At 39.0% G+C, this 23,817-nt stretch overlaps 1 protein-coding gene across 1 annotated transcript; it reads right to left on the reverse strand.

Annotated features, from left to right (window-relative positions):
* Positions 1 to 21,187: 21,187 nt before the first annotated feature.
* Positions 21,188 to 23,459, reverse strand: Fibin (fin bud initiation factor homolog). The gene is given in 1 exon segment (NM_001025042.2): positions 21,188 to 23,459. A coding segment is annotated over 1 exon segment (654 nt). The 5' UTR covers positions 23,106 to 23,459; the 3' UTR covers positions 21,188 to 22,451.
* Between the last annotated feature and the right edge of the window lie 358 nt (positions 23,460 to 23,817).

A 23,817-nucleotide genomic window follows, 5' to 3' on the forward strand; every position in this document is an offset into this window, starting at 1 on the left:
CTGGAAAAAATTTCCTGAACAAAACACCAATGGCTTATGCTCTAAGATCAAGAATCGACAAATGGGATCTCATAAAACTGCAAAGCTTCTGTAAGGCAAAGGACACTGTGGTTAGGACAAAACGGCAACCAACAGATTGGGAAAAGATCTTTACCAATCCTACAACAGATAGAGGCCTTATTTCCAAAATATACAAAGAACTCAAGAAGTTAGACCGCAGGGAAACAAATAACCCTATTAAAAATGGGGTTCAGAGCTAAACAAAGAATTCACAGCTGAGGAATGCCGAATGGCTGAGAAACACCTAAAGAAATGTTCAACATCTTTAGTCATAAGGGAAATGCAAATCAAAACAACCCTGAGATTTCACCTCACACCAGTGCGATTGGCTAAGATCAAAAACTCAGGTGACAGCAGATGCTGGCGAGGATGTGGAGAAAGAGGAACACTCCTCCATTGTTGGTGGGATTGCAGACTGGTAAAACCATTCTGGAAATCAGTCTGGAGGTTCCTCAGAAAATTGGACATTGAACTGCCTGATGATCCAGCTATACCTCTCTTGGGCATATACCCAAAAGATGCCTCAACATATAAAAGAGACACGTGCTCCACTATGTTCATCGCAGCCTTATTTATAATAGCCAGAAGCTGGAAAGAACCCAGATGCCCTTCAACAGAGGAATGGATACAGAAAATGTGGTACATCTACACAATGGAATATTACTCAGCTATCAAAAACAACGAGTTTATGAAATTCGTAGGCAAATGGTTGGAACTGGAAAATATCATCCTGAGTGAGCTAACCCAATCACAGAAAGACATACATGGTATGCACTCATTGATAAGTGGCTATTAGCCCAAATGCTTGAATTACCCTAGATCCCTAGAACAAACGAAACTCAAGACGGATGATCAAAATGTGAATTCTTCACTCCTTCTTTAAATGAGGAAAAAGAATACCCTTGGCAGGGAAGGGAGAGGCAAAGATTAAAACAGAGACTGAAGGAACACCCATTCAGAGCCTGCCCCACATGTGGCCCATACATATACAGCCACCCAATTAGACAAGATGGATGAAGCAAAGAAGTGCAGACCGACAGGAGCCGGATGTAGATCGCTCCTGAGAGACACAGCCAGAATACAGCAAATATAGAGGCGAATGCCAGCAGCAAACCACTGAACTGAGAATAGGTCCCCTATTGAAGGAATCAGAGAAAGAACTGGAAGAGCTTGAAGGGGCTCGAGACCCCAAAAGTACAACAATGCCAAGCAACCAGAGCTTCCAGGGACTAAGCCACTACCTAAAGACTATACATGGACTGACCCTGGACTCTGACCCCATAGGTAGCAATGAATATCCTAGTAAGAGCACCAGTGGAAGGGGAAGCCCTGGGTCCTGCTAAGACTGAACCCACAGTGAACTAGTCTATGGGGGGAGGGCGGCAATGGGGGGAGGGTTGGGAGGGGAACACCCATAAGGAAGGGGAGGGGGGAGGGGGATGTTTGCCCGGAAACCGGGAAAGGGAATAACACTCGAAATGTATATAAGAAATACTCAAGTTAATAAAAAAAAAAAATCAGCAACACAACAGGAATTCACTGTCCTCTTTTAATAGTAACTCTAAATATTAATGATCTAAATTATTAATAAAAAGACATAGACTATCAGATTTGGTTAAAAAGCAGAGTACCATCAATTTGGTTGCCTCTAAGAAACATATGAGGCAACTTTAGGGTAAGAGGATGGACAAACATAGCAAGTAAATGGCATTAGGAAATGAGTAGGAGTTTCTGTCCTTGTATCTGTGAAAATAATTTTGAAACCAAAGTAGGCAGAAAGGACAAAGAAAATCACTTCATACTTTTTAAAGAAACAATATGTCAAAGGGTCATTACAATTTTAAACTTAGAAACACAGGTGTATCTAATGTCATAAACAAATGTTACTAAATATAAGTCATAGTTTACCTCAGCAGGATGTTAGTGTGTGACTTCAACATTTTACCCTCATCAATGGATAGTTCATTTCAACAAAATATAGAGAAACATCTGAATTAAGTGACATCATAGGTCAAGTGAACAGACAGCTTATATAATGGGAAAAAATGGTTTTTAAGTATACATCTGAGAGAGAACTGACATATAAACATAAAAAAGCCTTAGAACCATACAAAAATTAATCAACCTACTTAATAAGAGAGCTAGTGAAATGAAAATACAGTGATGAAACAAAATGGCTGATAAGCAAGTTAAACGAATGTTCAGCTTTACTAGACATCAGGGAACTGTCAACTAAAATAAGTGAAGTTTTCATCTTGACCCAGTCAGATTGACAGTAACTAAGAAAACAAAATTCTGATGGCAGCTTTACCATGTGACTCAGCTGTAGCACTCCTATGTACCCAAAGGACTCCAAGTCAGCACATCAGAGAGAAACACTCACTACTACAAGGCTACTCAAGTAGCTAAGTATGGAACATAGGTATCCAACAACAAAAAGAGAGCCAAGTGAAATGTGGTTTATCTGCACACAAGGTTTTTCAGCCATAAAGAATAGTGTGGTTCTGTGGTTTGCAGAAAATCAATGCAACTGTAGGCAGTCATATTTACAGAATTTATACAGTCGTAGGAAGATAAACATCATACATTTTATATGATTCTATGATTCTTTATATATAAATCCCATATAAATATATGACATAATAGTATAAACAGAATTACCTAGGGAAACAAAATGGACTAATGACAGGGAGGGGTAAGAGAAAGGATGGCAGGGGTTTAGGAAGGCTTGCTCAATATACAATATATATTTGTATGAAAATGTTTTTTATGTGACATGCTACTGTGTATAGAGAATATATAAAATGTTTTCTTTTAAAGACTGGCCATGCAGTAAAGATCAATAAGGAGTAAAAAAAGCAAAATACTTGGTTCACATGGGCCACCTCATAGTCACACTTCTGAAAGTAGTGTTAATACACTATAGAGATCCTTCTCGTGGAGCTATGATTAGGAACTCAAGGTTCCATTTCACATAATCCAAATAGACTTTACTAACATTGCCTTGTATTATATCACTGTTGGCTGTATCCCCTTGGCAGGTGAGACAAGAAAGGCTTAGAAACATATGGAGGATTTAAAAAGTTGGAGACCAAGACTTTCACTGCCTGGTTATTCCTTTACAACATAGTTCTAGGGACATTGGCAGCTTTGATAAAAAAAGGTGATTTGCTTGAATCATTATAATGAGACATAGCAGAAGTATATGCTTATATTGATAATCTATATTTAGAACTCATTTTTATTGAGCAACAATCTTTTGTCTTGAACATATGTACCCACAATTTCTTTATTTAGAACCAGTTAAGCTTCCTATGTCATCAGCTGGGTTTACAGTGGTGACTAGTCAGCGCACAGCAATAATTATATTTGTACATGTCAAAACCACTAAGAGAAAAATGAAAGTACCAGTCAACCAGATGTTTTGTCTGCATCATGAGCAACTCTCACTTAGTCTAAACTGACTCCTCTTTAATTGTCTCTGAAGTGTTCAGAAAACCCTAATCAATGGGAAGACTGTTTGTGTGTGTGTGTGTGTGTGTGTGTGTGTGTGTGTGTGTGTGTGTTTTGATGCCAAAGAGGGGAAATTTACCCTTTGTAAATTTGTAAAAGATCTCAGTTTTAATCTTGATGTTGGTGCACTGTATCTGCTTTACTATATTAGATATGTGACTTTTCTTGAAGATGCCTGGCCCTTCATATGTTTCAGCAAACTAATAACACTTGGTAAAAACAATCTTTCCAAGATTTTATTTTCTTCAGACATGCTATGATATGTTCATTATCTTTTTGAATGAAGTTTTCGTGATTCTCAATATAACTGCCCTTATTTTTTTATATATTTGAGACCAGGTTTAATATTCTTTGTTGTTGCTGATTTTCCTATGCACTAAAGAATGGTTAGCAATATCCCTGGGGACTTACCATTTACTTTCACATTATACTCTATCCTTTTTTAAATTTTTTATTAATGGAATTTTCTTATTTATTTGCATTTCAAATGTTAGGACCTTTCCCAGTTTCCTGTCCATAATTCCACTATACCTTCCCCTCAATCCCTTCTTTAATGAGGGTGTTCCCTCTCTCATCCACCTACCTCTTCGTGCCTCTCTGCCCTGACATTACCCTACACTAGGGGTTCCAGCCATGGGAACCAATGACTTTTCCTCCCATTAGTGCCCAAGGCCATCCTCTGCTACATTTACAGCTGGAGCCATGGGTCTGTCCATGTGTACTCTTTAGATGGTGGTTCAATCCCTGGGAGTTCGGGTTGGTTGGTATTGTTGTTCTTATGGGGTTGCAAACCCTTTCAGCTCCTTCAATTCTTCCTCTAACTCATCCAATGGAGACCGCGATCTCAGTTCAATGGTTGGCTGTGAGCATCTGCCTCTGTATTTGTCATGCTCTGGCAGAGCCTCTCAGGGGAGAACTATATCAGGAGCCTGTCAGCATGCACGTCTTGGCATCATATATATTGTCTAGGTTTGGTGACTGTATGTATATGGGCTGGATCCCCAGGTGAGGCAGTTTCAGAATGGCCTTTCCTTCAGTCTCTGCTCCAAACTTTGTCCCCATATCCCCTCCTATGAATAATTTTGTTCCTCCTTCTAAGAAGGACTGAAGCATCTTTGGCTGTCCTTCTTGAGCTTCAGATGGTCTGTGGATTGTATCTTGGGTAATCTGAGCTTCTGGGCTAATATTCACTAATCAATGAGTGCATACCATGTGTGTTTTTTTTCCTTATTTTTGTAATTGGGTTACCTCATATTGTTTATTTCCATCAATTTGCCTATGAATTTCATGAAGTCATTGTTTTTTAATAGCTGAGTAGTACTCCATTGTGTAGATATACCACATTTTCTGTATCCATTCCTCTGTTGAGGGACATCTGGGTTCTTGCCAGATCCTAGCTATTATAAGTAAGTCTGCTATGAGCATAGTGGAGCATGTGCCCTTGTTTTATGTTGGAGAATCTTTTAGGTATATGCTCAGGAGTGATATAACTGGGTCCTCAGATAGTACAATGTCCAATTTTCTGAGGAACCTCTAGATTGATTTCCAGAGTGTTTGTACAAGCTTGTAATCCCACCAACAATTTGGGAGGGGTGTTCGCCTTTGTCCACATCCTTGCCAGCATCTGTTGTTTCCTCAGTTTTTTATCTTAGCCATTCTGACTGGTGTGAGGTGAAATCTCAGGATTGTTTTGATTTCCATTTCCCTGATGACTAAGGATGTTGAACATTTCTTTAGGAGCTTCTCAGTCATTCAATAATCCTCAGTTGAGAATTCTTTGTTTAGCTTTATACCCCATTGTTTAATAGGGTTATTTGGTTCTCTGGAGTCTACCTTCTTGAGTTCTTTGTATATATTGGATATTAGTCCTGTATCAGATGTAGGATTGGTAAAGATGGTTTTCCCAATCTGTTGGTTGTGTTTTGTCCTAATCAAAGTGCCCTTTGCCTTACAGAAGCTTTGGAATTTTATGAAGTCCCATTTGTTGATTCTTGATTTAACAGCATAAGCCATTGTTGTTCTGTTCAGTACCCATGTGTTCAAGACTCTTCCCCATTTTTTGTTCTAATAGTTTGAGTATATCTGGTTTTATGTGGAAGTCCTTGATCCACTTGGACTTGAACTTTGTACAGGACAATAAAATTAGATTGATTTGCATTCTTCTACATGCTGACTTCCAGTTGAACCAGCATCATTTGTTGAAAATTCTATCTTTTTTTCCATTGGATAGTTTTAGCTCCTTTGTCAAAGATCAAGTGACTATAGTTGTGTGGGTTCATTTTTGGGTCTTCAATTCTATTCCACTGATCTACCTGCCTGTCTCTGTACCAATAACATACAGTTTTTATCACTATTGGTCTGTAATACAGCCTGAGGTATTACAGCCTCAGGAGTGGCAATTGCCCCAAAAGTTCTTTTGTTGTTGAAAATAGTTTTTGCTATCCAGGATATTTTGTTATTCCAAATGAACTTGAAAACTGCTCTTTCTAACTCTATGAACAATCAAGTTGAAATTTTTGATGGGGGTTGCATTGAGTCTGTAGATTGCTTGTGGCAAGATGACCATTTTTACTATATTAATCCTGCCAATCCATGAGCATGGGAGGTCTTTCCATGTTCTGAGATCTTCTTCAATTTCTTTCTTCAGAGACTTGAAGTTCTTATCATACAGATCTTTTACTTGTTTGGTTAGAGTCACACCAAGGTATTTTATATTATTTGGGGCTATTGTCAAGAGTGTCATTCCCTAATTTCTTTCTCAGCCTGTTTATCCTTTGAGTAGAGGAAGGCTACAGATTTGTTTGAGTTAATTTTATACACAGTCACTTTGCTGAAGTTGTTTATCAGGTTTAGTAGTTCTCTTCTGGAACTTTTGGGGAGGTCACTTAAATATACTATCATATCATCTTCAAATAGTGATCTTTTGACTTTTTTCCTTCCGATTTGTATCCTTTGGACTTCCTTTTGTTGTATGATTGCTCTGGCTAGGATTTCAAGTACTATATTGAGTACCCGGAGAGTGGGCAGCCTTGTCTATTCCCTGATTTTAGTGGGATTGCTTCAAGTTATCTCCATTTAGTTTGATGGTGGCTACTGGTTTGCTGCATATGGCTTTTAGTATGTTTAGGTATGGGCCTTGAATTTCTGTTTTTTCCAGGATTTTTATCATGAAGTGGTGTTGAATTTTGTCAAATGATTTTTCAGTATCTAATGAGATGATCATGTGTTTTTTTCCTTTGAGTTTGTGTATATAGTGGATTTTGTTAATGGATTTCCATATATTTAATCATCCCTGTATCCCTGGGATGAAGCTTACTTGATCATGATGGATGTTTGTTTTGATGTGTTCTTGGATTTGCCTTGCGAGTATTTATTGAGCATTTTTGTGTTGATATTCATGAGGGAAATTGGTGTGAGGTTCTCTTTTTTTTAAAATTTTTTCCCCATCTTTATTAAATTGGGTATTTCTTATTTACGTTTCAAATGTTATTCCCTTTCTTGGTTTCCAGGTCAACATTCCCCTAGTCCCTCCCCCTTTCCTTTAATATGGGTGTTCCCCTCCCCATTCTCCCTCCATTACAGCCCTCCCCCCAAGAATCCCATTCACTGGGGGTCCAGCCTTTGCAAGACCAAGAACTTCCCCTTCCACTGGTGCTCTTACTAGGCTATTCATTGCTACCTATGAGGTTGGAGCCCTGGGTCAGTCCATATATAGTCTTTGGGTAGTGGCTTAGTTCTTGGAAGCTCTGGTTGGTTGGCATTGTTGTTCATATGTGGTCTTGAGCCCCTTCAAGCTCTTCCAGTCCTTTTTCTCATTCCTTCAACGGGGGTCCTGTTCTCATTTCAGTGGTTTGCTGCTGGTATTCGCCTGTGTATTTGCCTTATTCTGGCTATGTCTTTCAGGAAAGATCTACATCCGGTTCTTGTCACTTCTTTGCTTTATCCATCTTATCTAGTTTGGTGGCTATCTATGTATGGGCCACATGTGGGGCAGGCTCTGAATGGGCGTTCCTTTAGCCTCTGTTCTAAACTTTGCCTCCCTATGCCCTCCCAAGGGTATTCTTGTTCCCCTTTTAAAGAAGGAGTGAAGCATTCGCATTTTGGTCATCCTTCTTGAGTTTCCTGTGTTCTGTGCATCTAGGGTAATTCGAGCATTTGGGTTAATATCCACTTATCAATGAGTGCACACCATGTGTGTTTTTCTATGATTGGGTTACCTCACTCAGGATGATATTTTCCAGTTCCATCCATTTGCCTATGAATTTCATAAAGTCATTGTGATAGCTGAGTAGTTGTGTAGGTGTGATGTTCTCTCTTTTTTTTTTTTCTTTGCGTCTTTGTGTACTTTCAATATAAGCTTAAGTGTGGCTTCATAGAAGGAATTTGGTAGTGCTCCTTCTATTTCTATTTTGTGGAATAGTTTACATAGTACTGTATGAGGTCTTCCATGAAGGTCTGATCTACTTCTGCACTAAACCCATCTGGTCCTGCACTTTTTTTGGTTGGAAGACTTTTAATAAGTGCTTCTATTTCTTTAGAACTTATGGGACCGTTTTGATGGTTTATCTGATTTAACTTTGGTACCTGGTTTCTGTCTAGGAAATTGTCCGTTTCCTCCTGATTTCCCAGTTTTGTTGAATATAGGCTTTCTGATGGTTTTTTGAATTTTCTTAAATTCTGCTGTGTTGTCTCCCTTTTCATTTATGATTTTGTTAATTTAGAAACTGTCTCTGTGCCCTTTGGTTAGTCTGGCTAATAGTTTGTCTATCTTGTTGATTTTCTCTAATATCCAGCTCCTGCTTTTCTTGATTCTTTGGATAGTTCTTTTTCAAAAATATATATTTAGTTGATTTCAACCTGGAGTTTGGTTATTTCCTGCCTTCACTTCTCTTGGGTGTATTTGCTTCTTTTTGTTCTAGAGCTCTTAGGTGTGCTGTCAAGCTGCTAATGTATGCTTTCTCCGCTTTCCTTCTGCAGACACTCAGAGCTATGAGTTTAACTCTGCTTTCATTCTGTACCATAAGTTTGGGTATGTTGTGCCTTCATTTTCATTAAATTCTAAATAGTCTTTAATTTATTTCTTCCTTGACCAAGTTATTATTGAGTAGATCATTGTTCAACTTCATGTATATGTGGGCTTTATTTCCTTATTGTTGTTATTGAAGATCAGCCTTATTCTGTGGTGGTCTAATAGGATGCATGGGATTATTTCAATCCTCTTGTATCTGTTGAGGCCTGTTTTGTGACCAATTATATGGTCAGTTTTGGAGAAGGTACCATGAGGTGCTGAGAAGAAGGTATATTCTTTTGTTTTAGGATGAAATATTCTATAAATAATAGTTAAATCCATTTGGTTCATAGCTTCTGTTAGTTTCTCTATGTCTCTGTTTAGTTTCTATCTCCATGATCTTTCCATTAATGAGAGTGTAGTGTTGAAAGCTCCCATTATTATTGTGTGAGATGCAATATGTACTTTGAGCTTTAGTAAGATTTCTTTTATGAATGTAGGTTCCCTTGAATTTGGGCATAGATATTCAGGATTGGGAGTTCATCTTAATAGATTTTTCTTTTGATGAATATTAAGTGTCCTTCCTTATGTTTTTGATAACTTTTGGTTAAAAGTCTATTTTATTTGATATTAGAATGGCTTCTCCAGCTTGTTTCCTCGGACCATTTGCTTGAAAAATTATTTTCCAGTTTTTTATTCTGCAGTAGTGTCTATCTTTGTCATTTCAGTGTGTTTCCTGTATGCAGTAAATGCTGGGTTCTTTTTATATATCCAGTCTTTTTATTGGGGACTTGAGTCCATTGATATTGAGTGATTTTGGAGACCAATAATTGTTTTTTCCTGTTTTTTTTTGTTGTTGTTATTAGAGGTGGAATTATGTTTGATTAGCTATCTTCTTTTGGGTTAGTTGAAATTAAATTACTGTCTTGCTTTTTTCTAGGGTGTAGTTTCCCTTCCTTGTGTTGGAGTTTTCCATCTATTATTACTTGTATGGCTGAATTTGTTGAAAGATATTGTGTAAATTTCGTTTTGTCATGGAATATCTTCGTTTTCCCATTTATGTTAATTGAGAATTTTGCTGGATATAGTAGCCTGGGCTGGCATTTGTGTTCTCTTAGGGTCTATATGACATCTGCCCAGCATCTTCTGCCTTTCATAGTTTCTGGTGAGAAGTCTGGTGTAATTCTGATAGGTCTGCCTTTATATGTTACATAACCCTTTTCTTTTACTACTTTTAATATTTTTTCTTTGTTTTATGCACAGGGTATTTTGCCTATTATGTGACAGGAGGAATTTCTCTTCTGGTCCAATCTATTTGTAGTCCTGTAGGCTTCTTTTATGTTTATGTGTATCTCTTTCTGTAGGTTAGGGAAGTTTTCTTCTATAGTTTTGTCGTAGATATTTACTGGCCCTTTAAGTTGGGAGTCTTTGCTCTCTTCTGTACCTATTATCCTTAGGATTGATCTTCTCCTTGTGTCTTGGAATTCCTGGATGTTTTGGTTTAGGAGCCTTTTGAGTTTTGCATTTACTTTGACTGCTGTGTCAATGTTTTCTATGGTATCATCTGCACCTGAGATTCTCTCTCTCTCTTGCATCTATGACTCCTGATCTCTTTCCTAGGTTTTCTATCTCCAGGGTTGTCTCCCTTTGTGATTTCTTTATTGTTTCTATTTCCATTATAAGATCTTCGATGATTTTGTTCAATTCCTTCACCTGTTTGGTTGTGTTTCCTCTTTAAGGACTTCTACCTGTTTACCTATGTTGTCCTGTATTTCTTAAGGGAGTGATTTATGTCCTTCTTAAAGTCATCTAACATCATCATGAGCTGTAATTTTAAATCAAAATCTTATTTTCTGGCTTGTTGGGGTATCCAGGGCTTGCTGTGGCCAGGAAGCTGGGTTCTGATTATGCACAGTTGCCTTGGTTTCTGTTTTTTATGTTCTTGCCCTTGCCTCTCACCATTGCCACTTGCTTATCTCTGGTGTTAGCTGGTTTTGTTGTCTCTGATAGTGGCTTGACCCTCCTGTGAGTCTGCATATCAGCACTCTTAGAGACTGGCTTTCTTCCAGCAGGAACTGGGTACAAAGAGCTGTGTCATAGGGTCAGCTCTGGGTGCATGCTATGTTCATTTTTTTTTTTGCATTATGTGTTTCTTCCTCTTGAATAAGCATTTTCCTCTTTAGGACATGGGTAAATAATGTAGTTTCTCCCTTCTCTCAAGTGCCTAGGAGGGAGAGAAGAAGAGAATTAAAGACCACACAAGGAAGAAGGAGGGGAAAAAACTGTTGACTTTAGATGTTTATCATTTATTGGTGATATATTAATTGGGCAGATACTGTTATGCATTGTATCAAACATAGAGCAGCCATTTTTTACTATATGTAGCAGGAGTACCACAAGCTAGATTTTATCATTTGGGCTTCAAGATCATATGAGCTGATCATTGTTCTTTCTAGATTACAGAGTGGGAAACAGGCCTTGGGAGCCTCAGTCATATGCTGGAATACAAGAAATCAAGAGAGAAATCATGGTTCAAGGCAACACAGACTGAGGCCTCAGCCCTGTTTTCCACTATGTTTAAAGTTGTACTGATTTAGCTGTCAACCTTGAGGCAGTTTGTTTGCTCTCATCTTTCTGTTATTGGAAGATGGATCACTTGGACAAAAAGCCACTGGAATTTCCCCCAATCTCTGTGCATTTCTACTCCAGAGCTCTTACTTGCCTTTAATGAGTTTCTCAGACCCTCTTCACCAGGCATAGCTTCCAGAGCTGAGCTCAGCTCAAACATGAAGCTTTTGGGAATGAATTAGGAAAGTCTATTCAGCTGTTTTTGTAGAAGGAAAAAATGGTACATAATATCTTTTCTCTGTTTCCCAAAATAAAGTAGCATTAGAGCTTTCAAATTTGTATGTGGCAGACCTTTATGAAAATGTCCCTAGTAAGCTTCAATGAACATACACTTAAAAATCTTCTGTTGTTTTTTTCTTTCCAAGTAGACCACTGGGTTTGCATCCCAGAGATCATTAGGTGGCTGGTAAACTATTTGCAAAGCAAAGCTCATCAATTGTGACAGCACTGGGTTCTTATTCTAGCCTTTTCTCATTCGGTATGTCTTATCCATCTGGCACACAGCGTCTTTCCTTTGTTTTCTACTCAGTCTACAAAATTCACTTATTATTGAGTTTAGACAATTTGCCTAGCTAGGAGTTAGTTCGTCCACATACATATTTAAATGGGTTCTAAATAGGACATTAGGAATGGTATGTATATTTTTACATTTATTTAAGCATAGACCTTGCAAAGTGGGTGTTATCATGGCTGGTTTATGTAAAGGAACCCAAAATATGGTTATAGTGGACATCAATGGAAGCACAGAACAGATGCTGAGCCCAGGAGTTACTCTACCTGCAAGTCTCTCACACTCTGTGAAGCCTTTCAGCCAGAGCTTGGTGGGCCAAGTTATTGTTTACATAATGTAAAAAAATCAAAGGAACTGAATTTGTCACACTCAGGGAAGGAGATACCAAGTATTTGATCAAGTTCTTACAGGAAAGGAATAGATGAGGGCTGAGGGTCCCTGAGTGGTAAAAGACATGCGACAATTAAACGAGCAAAGAAATTAAGAAAGACACACACAAGCACACACACACACACACACTAACGTTTTGGCTTTGAAAATTCAATGCTATTAAAATGGCTGCACTGCTCAAAGTTATTCACAGGTTCCATAAAGTAACTTTATCACCTTTATTTATCAATGTTATTCTTTGCAATATTAGAAAAAAAGACATCTTAAAATCAGTATGAAACCAGGAAATAGGCAGAGAATTTTGAGCAAATGAATACTGAGGAAATTAACACAGAAACAGAAGTATTGTACTGACTAATAGAATAGAATACAGAATAGAGAGAGAAACTCATCCATCTGTAGCTAAGTGGCTTTTAACAAAGACATCATCAAGAGCATCCCTAGGGAAAGAAGACTCTTTCAGTAAGTGATTCTGTGAATATTGAATACTTATGTCCAAATAATGCAGTCTGACCCTGATCTCTCCCAAGTTATATAAAAAAACTGAAGAGAGAGAGGGGGAGAAAGAGAGGGAGAGTGAGAACCCTCTCAGCATGGATTAAAGGCTTCTCATATATGACACCAAACTAGGACGTTACTAAAAGGATACAAGAATTGATGAGTAAATTTATTTTTATTTGTTTGCTTTTGCTTTCTTTTTGGCAAGACCTCCAAAGTTTGGGAAACAAAAATGAAAATAAATGATGTTTCATTAAATAGAGGACAAAGAAACAAGAGAATGAAGGCCAGATCATGAGAGAAAATATTTACAAACTGCACATCTGAAAATGGACTAATATGCAAAATACATAAGGAACAATAGCAAAAACTTCAAGTGGAGAGAAACAAAGAACCTGGTGAGTAGCCAGGAGGTCTAAACATGATTTTATAAGAAAGTAGTCAAATGACAAAAGCAAACACACAGTCCCCTAGTCATAGATGATCTAGGATATGGGACATGTTAATCAGAGCTGCCACAGGATTGCACCTCATCTCAGGAGTGACTAGTAACAAAGAGGCTAACAAGATGCAGAAAAGAACTGGGGCACATCATTCATGGTGATTTAAACGTTTGCATTCACTTGCATAATAGAATGTCAGTTCTTTAGAAACAGACTAGAAGTCCCCCGTTATCTGGCACTTTCACCACTGGCATAAACCCAAAGAAAATGAATTCCAAATTTTGGAAAGTCATCCAACATTTAGTGCTTTTTGAAGCATCATTCACAGTAGATAAGAAATGAGGAACATTCTAAGTGTTCATCATTGACAAATGGATAAAGAGAAGGCAGGCCACAGATACCCACACAGTATTCAGCCATCAAAGAATGTCTTGTTATTTGCCTCAACATGGAAGAAACAGAAGATCAATACGTCAATAAAGTCAAGCAAGCTGAGAACAGAATGACTAGTGACACATGGTTCACGCCCACAAAAGGTCAGTTGACTTTGTAGAAGTAGAGGAGCATGGCAGTTACGAGTGGAGAGGGAGTGATGGGCAAAGCTGAAGAGTGACTGTTAAGTGAGAGTTTCATAGGAGTGAGAAGTTCTGTGTGCAGAGAGAAGAGGATAGAAGACAATATGAGGGTGCACACCTGGAAAAGCTCGAACAAAGTATTCTATATGTGTTTATTTGGCAAAAAGAAAATACATTCAAGGATATAGACTTGTTTAATGCGATTTAAATGTTAAGTAATATACATGTACGTTAAAACATCATGCTGAATCTCATAGTATATTTAATTTTTATATTTGTATGTACCAATGAAAATGCACTTTAAGTAAAAGTGTAAAATATACCCCTAGGAGTTGAACTTCCCTTTTAAAATTGTTTTTTAATTTATTTTATGGATCTGAGTACACTGTCTCCATCTTGAGACACATCAGAAGAGGGCATCAGATCCCATTACAGACGGTTGTGAGGCATCATGTGGTTGCTGGGAATTGAACTCAGGAACTCTAGGAAGAGCAGTCAGTTCTCTCAACCACTGAACCATCTCTCCGGCCTCTGAAGTTGAACTTCCTAACGAGTGAATGAGTCTATCAACCTAGAGAAAATTGTCTTCTCACTCAAAGAGCTTCTATGCTGTGGTCATGCGGCAGGCTGTGTGTGCTACCCAGAGAGGGTCAGGGCACTGAGGCCAGGGTGTGCTTGCTGTCTGGCTCTGTGCTGTATCTTTCTTCTTCCTACTTCGAATTATTTCTATGATTTAAGATGAGTATCTTCATTCTATGCCCCAGCTTTTCCATTTGCTGTTATTTCTGACTTCCTAGTAAGGAATATAAATGTTACAACCTTTTCTTTCTTTTTCCTTTCCTTCCCTCCCCTGCCTTTCTCCTATCTCCACACTTACAGTTTTATCTCTAGTTTGGCCTCTCGTGGGTTATCTCAATGCTCATGTTCCATTCCACCCACAGGTTGACTGATTCAATACTGAAAACTTTTACTTATTATATTCTAACTTTAACTGAATGTTTGTTTCCTTTAGCTTCCAGGACCACTGAAGACAAACTCCTCAATTCTAATTTGAAGATGTACTGGTTTTTGGGTGAAGATGTTTCTGTTAGGTGATAGGATAAGCCACGTTAGCAGAGACCACTGACCAGTGATTAGACAGCATGGCTGCAGATCACAGAGTACAAAATGATCAGCTAGGCTTCGGGAACCTTCTACATGGGTAGCAGGGCTATGTGTAAGTCACTCTTGGAAACTGCTGTTATGCAGACTGTTGGTGTTTCATGTGGGTGGCATGTTTAGAGCAGCACTCTTGGCAAATACTAAATAACATAAAGTGATTATTTTATCCTTACTTTATTGTCATGTAAATGTAGCACAATGACTGTATAGTGCCAGGTGCTCTGTGAATGTTTGTTGAATGAACATGGAAATGAATAAATCGCTTCTTTCAGAAATGATCTTTTCATAACAGTTTAAAGGCAAAAGTGGCATTGCATGTTTTTGTAACGGTAAGCTTTTTACAGAGGAAATGAAAAAACCCTCTAAGGGCTGCCTGCCTGCTAATGTTGTATCACTACTGTGGGCTGTCTGTTCAGATCTTGTACTGTGATTTTTCTGTGGTGAAACTCTTGGAAATTAGAGGGTTTGTGGAAAATGTGATTATGGAGTAAGCATTTATAATAGTATAGCCTTTGCCAATTTCTAAGCCTGAATGAATTTTTGTTTTAGCCAAACAGTTAAAAATTGTGCTATTTTGAAAGTGTTTCAAGTGACCCAAATGCCTTTAATTTAGAGAAGAAATATCTTTTCCATCCCTTGCATTTGTAGTTAAATAAATGCACATATTAGCTTTCACTGGTCCAAATTGTGTACTCTTATGTTGAGCACAGTATAGGCTCAGACATTTTCTGGGCTTATGTTAGGGAAACCATTTATGTCTCCCCAGTCATGGTTTAACAAAACCCTGGCCTCTTTCCGTGAAGCCCAGATAGAGGATGTACAAATAGAAACAGCTAGTTTACAGAACCGCTGGACAGCCTCCTAATGCAAGAAGTCTGCAGAACTTCATGCCAATGCCTCCAACTCTCACCAGAAACTGTTGCCATCAGAGTGAAAGAGGGATTCACTGGTCTACATCTTCTCAGTGAAGACCATTGTCATCAGAGCTGAAATAAGGCAGGATTGGTCCACTTAAGGTCTGGCAGAGTCAGGTCAAGTCTTCAGGACACAAAGTCTTCTAGGCTGAGAAGTGCAGCAAATCCCACCATGATAGTCTAAAGTTGCAGAAAGGTTGCTACCATAATGCTGTTCATATTGAGTGTATATGGAGACTGTCACCTCAGTTGAGATCAGGTTTGAGGGGCTAAAAACTGGACTTTTCCATGGTAGTCAGGTTATTATGATTCTTATTCTTATTACTTTGTTGTTGTTATTGTCACGCCTGGGGATTTCCTTCTCTTAACTCTCTATTTTTTTGGAGGTGGGGGAGGAATTGAAGAATTTCTTCTATGTGTGTCACTGTGCTCAAGCATAGAGGAAAATGCATCAGGAAGTGAAGGGCAAGCAAAATTCCAAGTGCCCTTTTCTACTGTACATCCATTCTCTGTAGACAAATGGTAGGAATGTGTGTGGTATAAGCACACGTATGGAAACTTCTCTCATGTATTTGGGCAGAAAGATGTCTTTGACTTTTGAGAATCTTCCTTAAAGTGAGGAGTTAAAGACTGTTTCATAGAATGCAATGCATAAATGTTAAAAATGAAGTCAATATGTTTCCATTTTAACTGAAGAACATGCAAAGTGACTGTTCTTAAAACAAGTTTCTCTTAATGATCTATACATTGCAACATCATATGTGAATAATGCCATGTTTGCTTGGTATTATTACAAATGCTTTTTATAGACAGAGTTATCAAGTCCTCACATGAACCTAGAAAGTGTCCACTCAGACAGAGGTGGAAGAGTAAGAGGCTCCAAAACATTTCTTAATTTGCTTAGACTTCCCAGCTGGCATGTGTCAGACGTAGAGTGTGAACTGTGCCACTATTTCCCATGATTCTAAGGGCGAATGAATCTGCAATGCATGGTTAGGAGAAACTATGGAGAAGACCCTGGAAGTGGGAAGGACAGAATGAACTTGGGTGGGATCAGAGTGACACCTGGTGTTTAGGAAAATACAATTCAGAGGGAATACAAGTTGTAGCTTCTGCTCTTATTGGTGGAAATTGTCATAGGCTCTTATGGAAAATGTCAATGGTTGATTCTGGTCAAGGACAAAACTTATACTTTAGAAAGTTGCTTGGTCTTGGGATGAGAGTTGGGCTAAAAATCAAAGCAAGAAATAACAGACAGACACACATTTCTTTAACTGCTTGCAGGATAAGATTTTCACAAGTGGAAAATGCAAGCCTTGCCGCCAGCCCTGGGGTAAGGAGACTTCACCTCGTTAATCATAGCAGCCAGCTTCCTCTCCATAAACAGTAGACTGTTGACATACAAAATAGCTTTCATTTTTCAAAGAAATGTTTCAAAAAGGCTGATGGTGAGATACATAAGCCATCTAAGCAAACGTGAACTGAAAACAGCGACCCAGGCCTCTGCTGATTCCCAAGCAATGCAACCTTTTAATGTCATGTTGGGATCCTAGGCACCACTGAGAGAAGCTCATAGACTGTCCTTGCCAGTTGCACATGTATAGAAGTTTGCTATGGTGGGTCCTTGAAGAAGGTAAAATTTAATGCAAAGTAAGGTGCTTTTAAGTAGAGAGTCACAGAGAGACTCCAGCAAAGGCAAATGTACATCTCAGATACTATAAAGTCAAACAGACCAAAAAACCCCAGACAAACAACAAAGAAATCATCGTCAACAATAACAATACAAACAAAAACATTAGAAAAAAACCCTGGTAACATTGGGTTTGAGTTTTTCTCATTCACTTATTTGTTTGTTCATTTACTTATTTAATGTGTGTATATGACGAGTGCATCTGTGTATGTGTGGTTGTGCATGTACACATGCATGCACAGATGCGTATGCCAAGGAAGGTCAGAGACTTATGTCCCATATGTCCCATGTCTTCCTCAGTTGCTCTCTGCCTTACCTTTCGAGACAAGGTCTCGTCATTGAACCAGGAGAATCCTATTTCTGCTGACTGGCTAGTCAAGGAGCCCTAAGGAACCATATATCTCATCTCTTCCTGCTCTAGTTCTGTGGTTTCAGACAGGGTTTCTTTACTCTTGAGCTTTTAAATGGGGTCTGGGGGTCTGAACTTATGCAGTAAGCACTTTACCCACTCAACAATCCCAGGTCAGGTTTGAATTTAGTTTTTCAGTTAAGGAAACTGGGTAGGCACTATTTTCAATTCATAGGGACTTATTATATATCCTAGAATAGAAGGTAAGCTAATAAGTTCTTCTGCCCAATTTCCTGCCTGTGGAGAGAGAAGGAATAATCTGAAGACTAATAAGGAAATGCAACAGTCATATTGCCTATTTTTAAAATTTTGGCTACGTTCTTAGCGGCTCTAAATTCTGGGGAGATCCACATTACCCCCTTGTACATCAGTTTTCCCTTTTGAGAAGTTGATAAAATACACTCTTTGTCTGAACATAACTTTGAGAAGATTATTTTAAATACACATGGGAAACACTTTGGGTAGTGTCTGTTCAATAACTATTATTTTTATCTTTATTTTGCAAAACAATTGATGAATTTCAGAACATTTAATGGATTCCTTGAAAGTTGTAAAGTTAGCACAATCTAAGATAAAAATCCAGAATCTTGAATGGAGTCCATTGTGGATGTATTTTAGTTTTTAAAAATTTAGACAATATTTACTTGTTTATGTGTACGAGGAGGCATGAGTGACCATGAGAGGCCAGCATGTGGGATTGACTTTCTCTCCGGTCACCTTGTTGGTTCTGTGGATTGAACTCAGGCCATCCATCTTTTGTAGAAAACACATTCTGACTTACATCCTGGTTCATTCTTCAATCCCTGTATTCTTACATTGTAAATCTTTATGGGCTATTTTCCTCCTGTGCCTATGTAATTTCTATCCTGGTCAACTTACAATGTTGCACACTGGAAATGTTCGATAAGGGAGATATCCTTGAACAGACTCACTTTAGACACAGTATTACCCAAAGATTAGTCCAATGTCAAAACTACAAGAATAATTTTTGGAGTTTTGTTCTCTGTTTTGGTGAATTATTCTTACACATTTTTTTAAATACTATATAGAACAAAGACTTCTAATACCTATAATTGTTTTCTATATATATTAAACGATTTGTAAAGCATACTTCTATCTGCCTAGTTTTGTAATTGCAGAAGCCAAATTCTTGTTTTCTTTCATTGTCAGATTCCAGATGCATAAACACCTACAAAATGCTTCAAAATAGTATACAAAACTGTTCAAATAGTCAGATTGGGAGAGTGAGACTTGTGATATTGGACAATACATCTAACAACGAATTACATATTATCAACGAATGGATTTAAATTTGATATAGAGTAGAGCCTAGCATCTTTTGGCATCATGTGGCATCAGCTCTTTAAACTGTTAAGGACAGTGTGTGGAGTCGATGGTTAGAGGATCATGTACTTGGTCACATATCCAATTACATAATCATCAATGAAAAGCAGTAACATACTATTTGATTATATGAAAACATGGTTTTAATTTGAGGAAGTACCTAGGATTTCTGGACCTCAGTTCTAAAATTTTTGACAATTACAGGAATAGGGACAACATCAGGTGTTGTTTGAAATGCATTATATCTTCTCATACAGTACATAATTTTCTGCTATGGCTTAGATTTGAACTAGCCATCAAAGTCTCACTGGTTAAAGGCTTCATCTGTAATGTAGGAGTCATGAGAGGTACACTGGGGACATAACTGAACATTATGGAGTCTGTCCTTAGATTAAACTTTTGATAGGCTTATCTTGAGGACTCAAAACTTGGAACATGATGAAAACTTTGATGAGGTTTAGTTAAAGGGAAGGGGCCTTAGCAACATGACCATAAGGGTTTGATCTTATACACAGTCCCCAAACCCCTTTTCTTGCTATTTCTTTTGGGTTTGTGGGCATCATGAGGAGAGAAGCCTTGCCTAACCATCTCTACTCTGTCTTTGTGCTGTGTCTCACCAAATGCCCAGAAGCAACAGAGCCAGAGGATCATGGGATGATACTTCTAAAAGCACCATCTAAAAGAAACCCTGTCAGTTCTCAATGACTTTTCTTGGGTTATTTTATCACAGTAACGTAACACAACTAACCTAACTGTTTAACTGTATACAATCCCTTACATTATTTGTTGTTACAAAGAAAATAAATAAATTACTTCTTAGTGATGGTCCTTACTAACAATATTGACATGTTAGCTAATTTTTTTTACTGTGTCTAATAATAGCTACAACGACCTGATTGCTTTCTGTTTTAAATAACACTTCAAAAAATGTTTGATTCATAGATGAAGTCCAGAGGTTCTGTAATTTCCAAGAATTACCCACAGCCTAATTCAGTAACTGGCATGGAATAAGTGGTTGACAAACTCTGGCAACAAACAAAACAAACAAACAGAAAATCCTAGGTTGCATGGATGTGTTTGTAAGTGAATTTTTCAGCAAAGAGTGTGTATGTGTGTGATTTATTCCTGCTTCTCAAACATTTCATTATCTAAGAAATAAAGCCCAATGCTTTCAGCGAATATTTATCATTGTATGAGTAACCAAGTTAAGGTCTAATGACAAAGTAGGGAGGGAAGGTCTTGGTGAGCCTGGATCCGTGCCATAAGCTTAGACAGCGCCAAGTGATGTCACCTTCTGGACTGTCGGTTGAGGTCTCTCAGGACCATCTCTTCCTTACCTGGAAATTCCCATTCATTTTCTGAGATCATCTCCCCAAGACTCAGGGGATCACAGGATGTTTATCTAGCCACTAATGGGATGTTTTGGTTTTGTTGGAATAAACAATATTAGCCCTAAAAAGGGGCTTGCCTGTCGTCTATTTCAGTCTTCAGATCTTAGCAGATACTTCGTCGTGCCTCCTCCTGCTTCCGTGGGGACATCGCTAGAGTGGAACAGTGCTCTTCTGTGCCTGTTGAAATCCTTAACGTAATCTGGTGGGCAGCCATTACCAATTGATTGAGATTGACATGCAGAAGAAAAAAATTCCAGCCTCAAAACATTTCAATATCCTAGGAAACTGGCAAAAATAAGATTCCACTTGCTTTGTCTGTCTGCATGCTGTAGCTGAGTGCCTTGCGGGGCAATAATGTCATTTTCAGGCTGGAAACCAGGTGCCTTTACATATATTCAAGTACCAAATATTACTTTTGTTCTGATTAATTTTTCCTCATTCTTTGCAGAAGAAAGAAGTCCTTTAAAGTAATCATTTACCTTTCCCCTGAGACAAATGGTATACGTCAGATAAGCCCTTTCTTTGCATAGAAAACTAGACCCTCTGATGAACGGAACATGAACTCTTACATACTTTGTGTGTGGATGCATGTGAAAAGAAAGTATATGTAAGGTAGTGATGAGTATTGGCCCAGGGAAGACTTCAAGTTAAATGAGTTTTCAAATTTTAATTCATTTATTTTAAGAGCACAGAAATAGCTTTCAAATGGTTAGGCATCACGCTAACACAGGATGTATGTAACACTCACTGCCTTTCTAGAGTGAGTGCACATGAGATATGGACCTTTTTTTAATACACATTTCCAATAGAGTCTATGAAAAAAAAGGGAAAAATTTAAGATTTTTCCATCAGAAGAATAGAAATCAAATGTACAGTTCTGGTACAGGCTAAAACCTACTCCTCTTTACTAGGATGGTGTAAGTGAGCAGACAGGGTAAGGCACTCAAAAATACAGCACCCTCTCCCTCTTTTCTTTCTTTTTGAAATCTCATCCTTATTATATACTCTGATCAACTGGCCTCAATCCTAACTCCTCTCTCCCTTGCACTGGTCCCTTTTGGAAATATGAGAGTTCTAACTGTAAATTAGAAAATAAGCCAGTATTATATCAAAACATTTATTGGCTGAATAATAAAACTTACGTAAAGGGTTTCTAGAGTTAGACCCTCCCTTTTGAAATGTAAGTTTCCGATAAGCAAAAAGAAGCACTACTACCCGAGCCCGAGAAGAAAAATATATGCTTGCAACCTAAATCATAGACACTTGAGGAGCAGTCTGTTTCCTTGACGGTGCAACAGAACTGCCCCCAACGGCTTGCTATCTTAAACGCTGCATCTTATATCAACTTGCACAAACTGACAGTGGAACCTTGAGCATCTTACTGGTGGTGATTTGCATGCAAATTCTCAATGACCATTTTACAACAAAACAGAAAAAACTAAGAACATGGTAAATAAATAAAAGCGAAAGGAGAATCAAGTAACTTCCTTGGCTGGCAGGCATGTGACACACCTGGGACTCATCTGAAAAACAGGCGCCTCAGCCTTCAGAGACCAAAGAGAAGGCTACTGATGCAGAAGAGTCACCCACCTCGTCCCCCCACCCCCCGCATGTCCAGACAATCATCAGGAGGAAGAACTTTAATCAGTCCTTCCACACAAAATGCATCCTTTAGATAAGGACGAAAGAAATGATTCTGTTAGAGCTATGAAACCCTTTAGGAAATAACCCAGGGATTAGTTTAAAATTGCTTTTCGCACGTGAAAAATCCTTAATAATAACATAAATAATGCACGGAACCAAAACAAAATCAGAATAACTCAACTTATTAAAGTTTTCATTCTTTTTCAAAGATGACTTCAGACGCGTTCTGAAAGTGCAAATTTGGATAAAATAAAGCAATTACAATGGAAATATTAGCCCATCTTCTGCCCCCCACCCTCCAGATAGTCGCTTTTCAGTCGACCTAAGCGGGTCCCGTGGCTCCTGATGGTATGTGCCAGCAGCTCGTATTTGTCTCTGAGGCCCACAGAGATGCCCAGTGTCTCCTTCAGCAAGGACCTGGTGTGGACCAGCATCCCCAGGAAGTCCTCATTGAGTCTGCTTTCCTGCCGGCTATCCTGCTCCTGGCCCTGCTTGAACTTGCTTTCCAGCTCAGTGAGGGACTTGTCAGAGTTGGAGTAGGCATCCCCAATCTGGTGGGACTCCCGCCTCAGGTACTTGCCGTAGCTCTCTTCCCCATCCAGGTCGTAGGAGATGCTTTTGCTGATGCCTTCCAGGACGCGCCCAGCATCCTCCACCTGGCGGCCCAGCACTGTGAACTCCTCTCGAAGAGTGAGGCTCAGCAAGCTACTGGCTTGACCCCCTTCCCCCTGGGAGCAGCGCCTGCGATCACTCACCCTGAAGAGCAGCTGGCATTTCTCGGGGTCATCATTCTCCTCGTAGTCTCCATCAGGCACGAAGTAATGATGCAGAGTCCCATTAGACATTTCTGGGTACAAGGGGCCATCGAAGTAGCCTCGACACAGGTGGCAGAAGAAACCCATCCAGATCAATTTCGTGAACATCATTCTGGATATTCGGAGAAGCGTTTTAGTCCAGGAATAAGCAAAGAGGTTCCCCCGGGAGTCAGCGGCTTCGGGTGAAGGCGCCCTCCTTAGGCGCAGAGCGCTTGCTGCTCTCTGATCCCTGTTCCCCTACAGGCTTCATGAGGCTCTGTGCAGCAGCGGTGTGCACCAGGCTCCTCAGCGTCTCTGGTCCTCTCTCTACTGAGTGGTTGGACCTGAGCCTTTGCTTTTCCAGCAGGACAGCCAGACCCACCGAGTGGGGACCCGCTGCTCCAGACGCAGACTCTGTGGTCACCTTCGGAGTTTCCTCTGGCTCCAGGGAGATGGAGCTAGTAGCTAAGGGAAGCTGTTCTGACACTATTTCAACCCCTGGACCGGGTGGGAATGCAGAGTTTTCTTTCCCTTTGGCTAAAGATATCCCGAGGGTTGCAGGATTCTCAAATTACAGCTCATTTCGTCACTTGGAACCCAGGGAACAAGTTTGGAAAGAGAGCTTTCACCAGTTCCCTTATTAAAGGTACAGGCTATCTTTTTCAAGATTGAAAGAGGAGACCCTGTACAATAGGACTTAACCTGAATGGGGATAGTACGGGATGATTATAAGCATAGAATCCAATTGCTATTAGTATATTTAGGAAACAGGTGATTGTTTCGGAGAAACGACATTTCAGAAATTTAAATATATATATATATATATATATATATATATATATAT

The sequence above is a fragment of the Rattus norvegicus genome, chromosome 3 (genome assembly GCF_021556685.1).
Source record: "Rattus norvegicus strain SHRSP/BbbUtx chromosome 3, alternate assembly SHRSP_T2T, whole genome shotgun sequence".
NCBI lineage: Eukaryota > Metazoa > Chordata > Mammalia > Rodentia > Muridae > Rattus > Rattus norvegicus.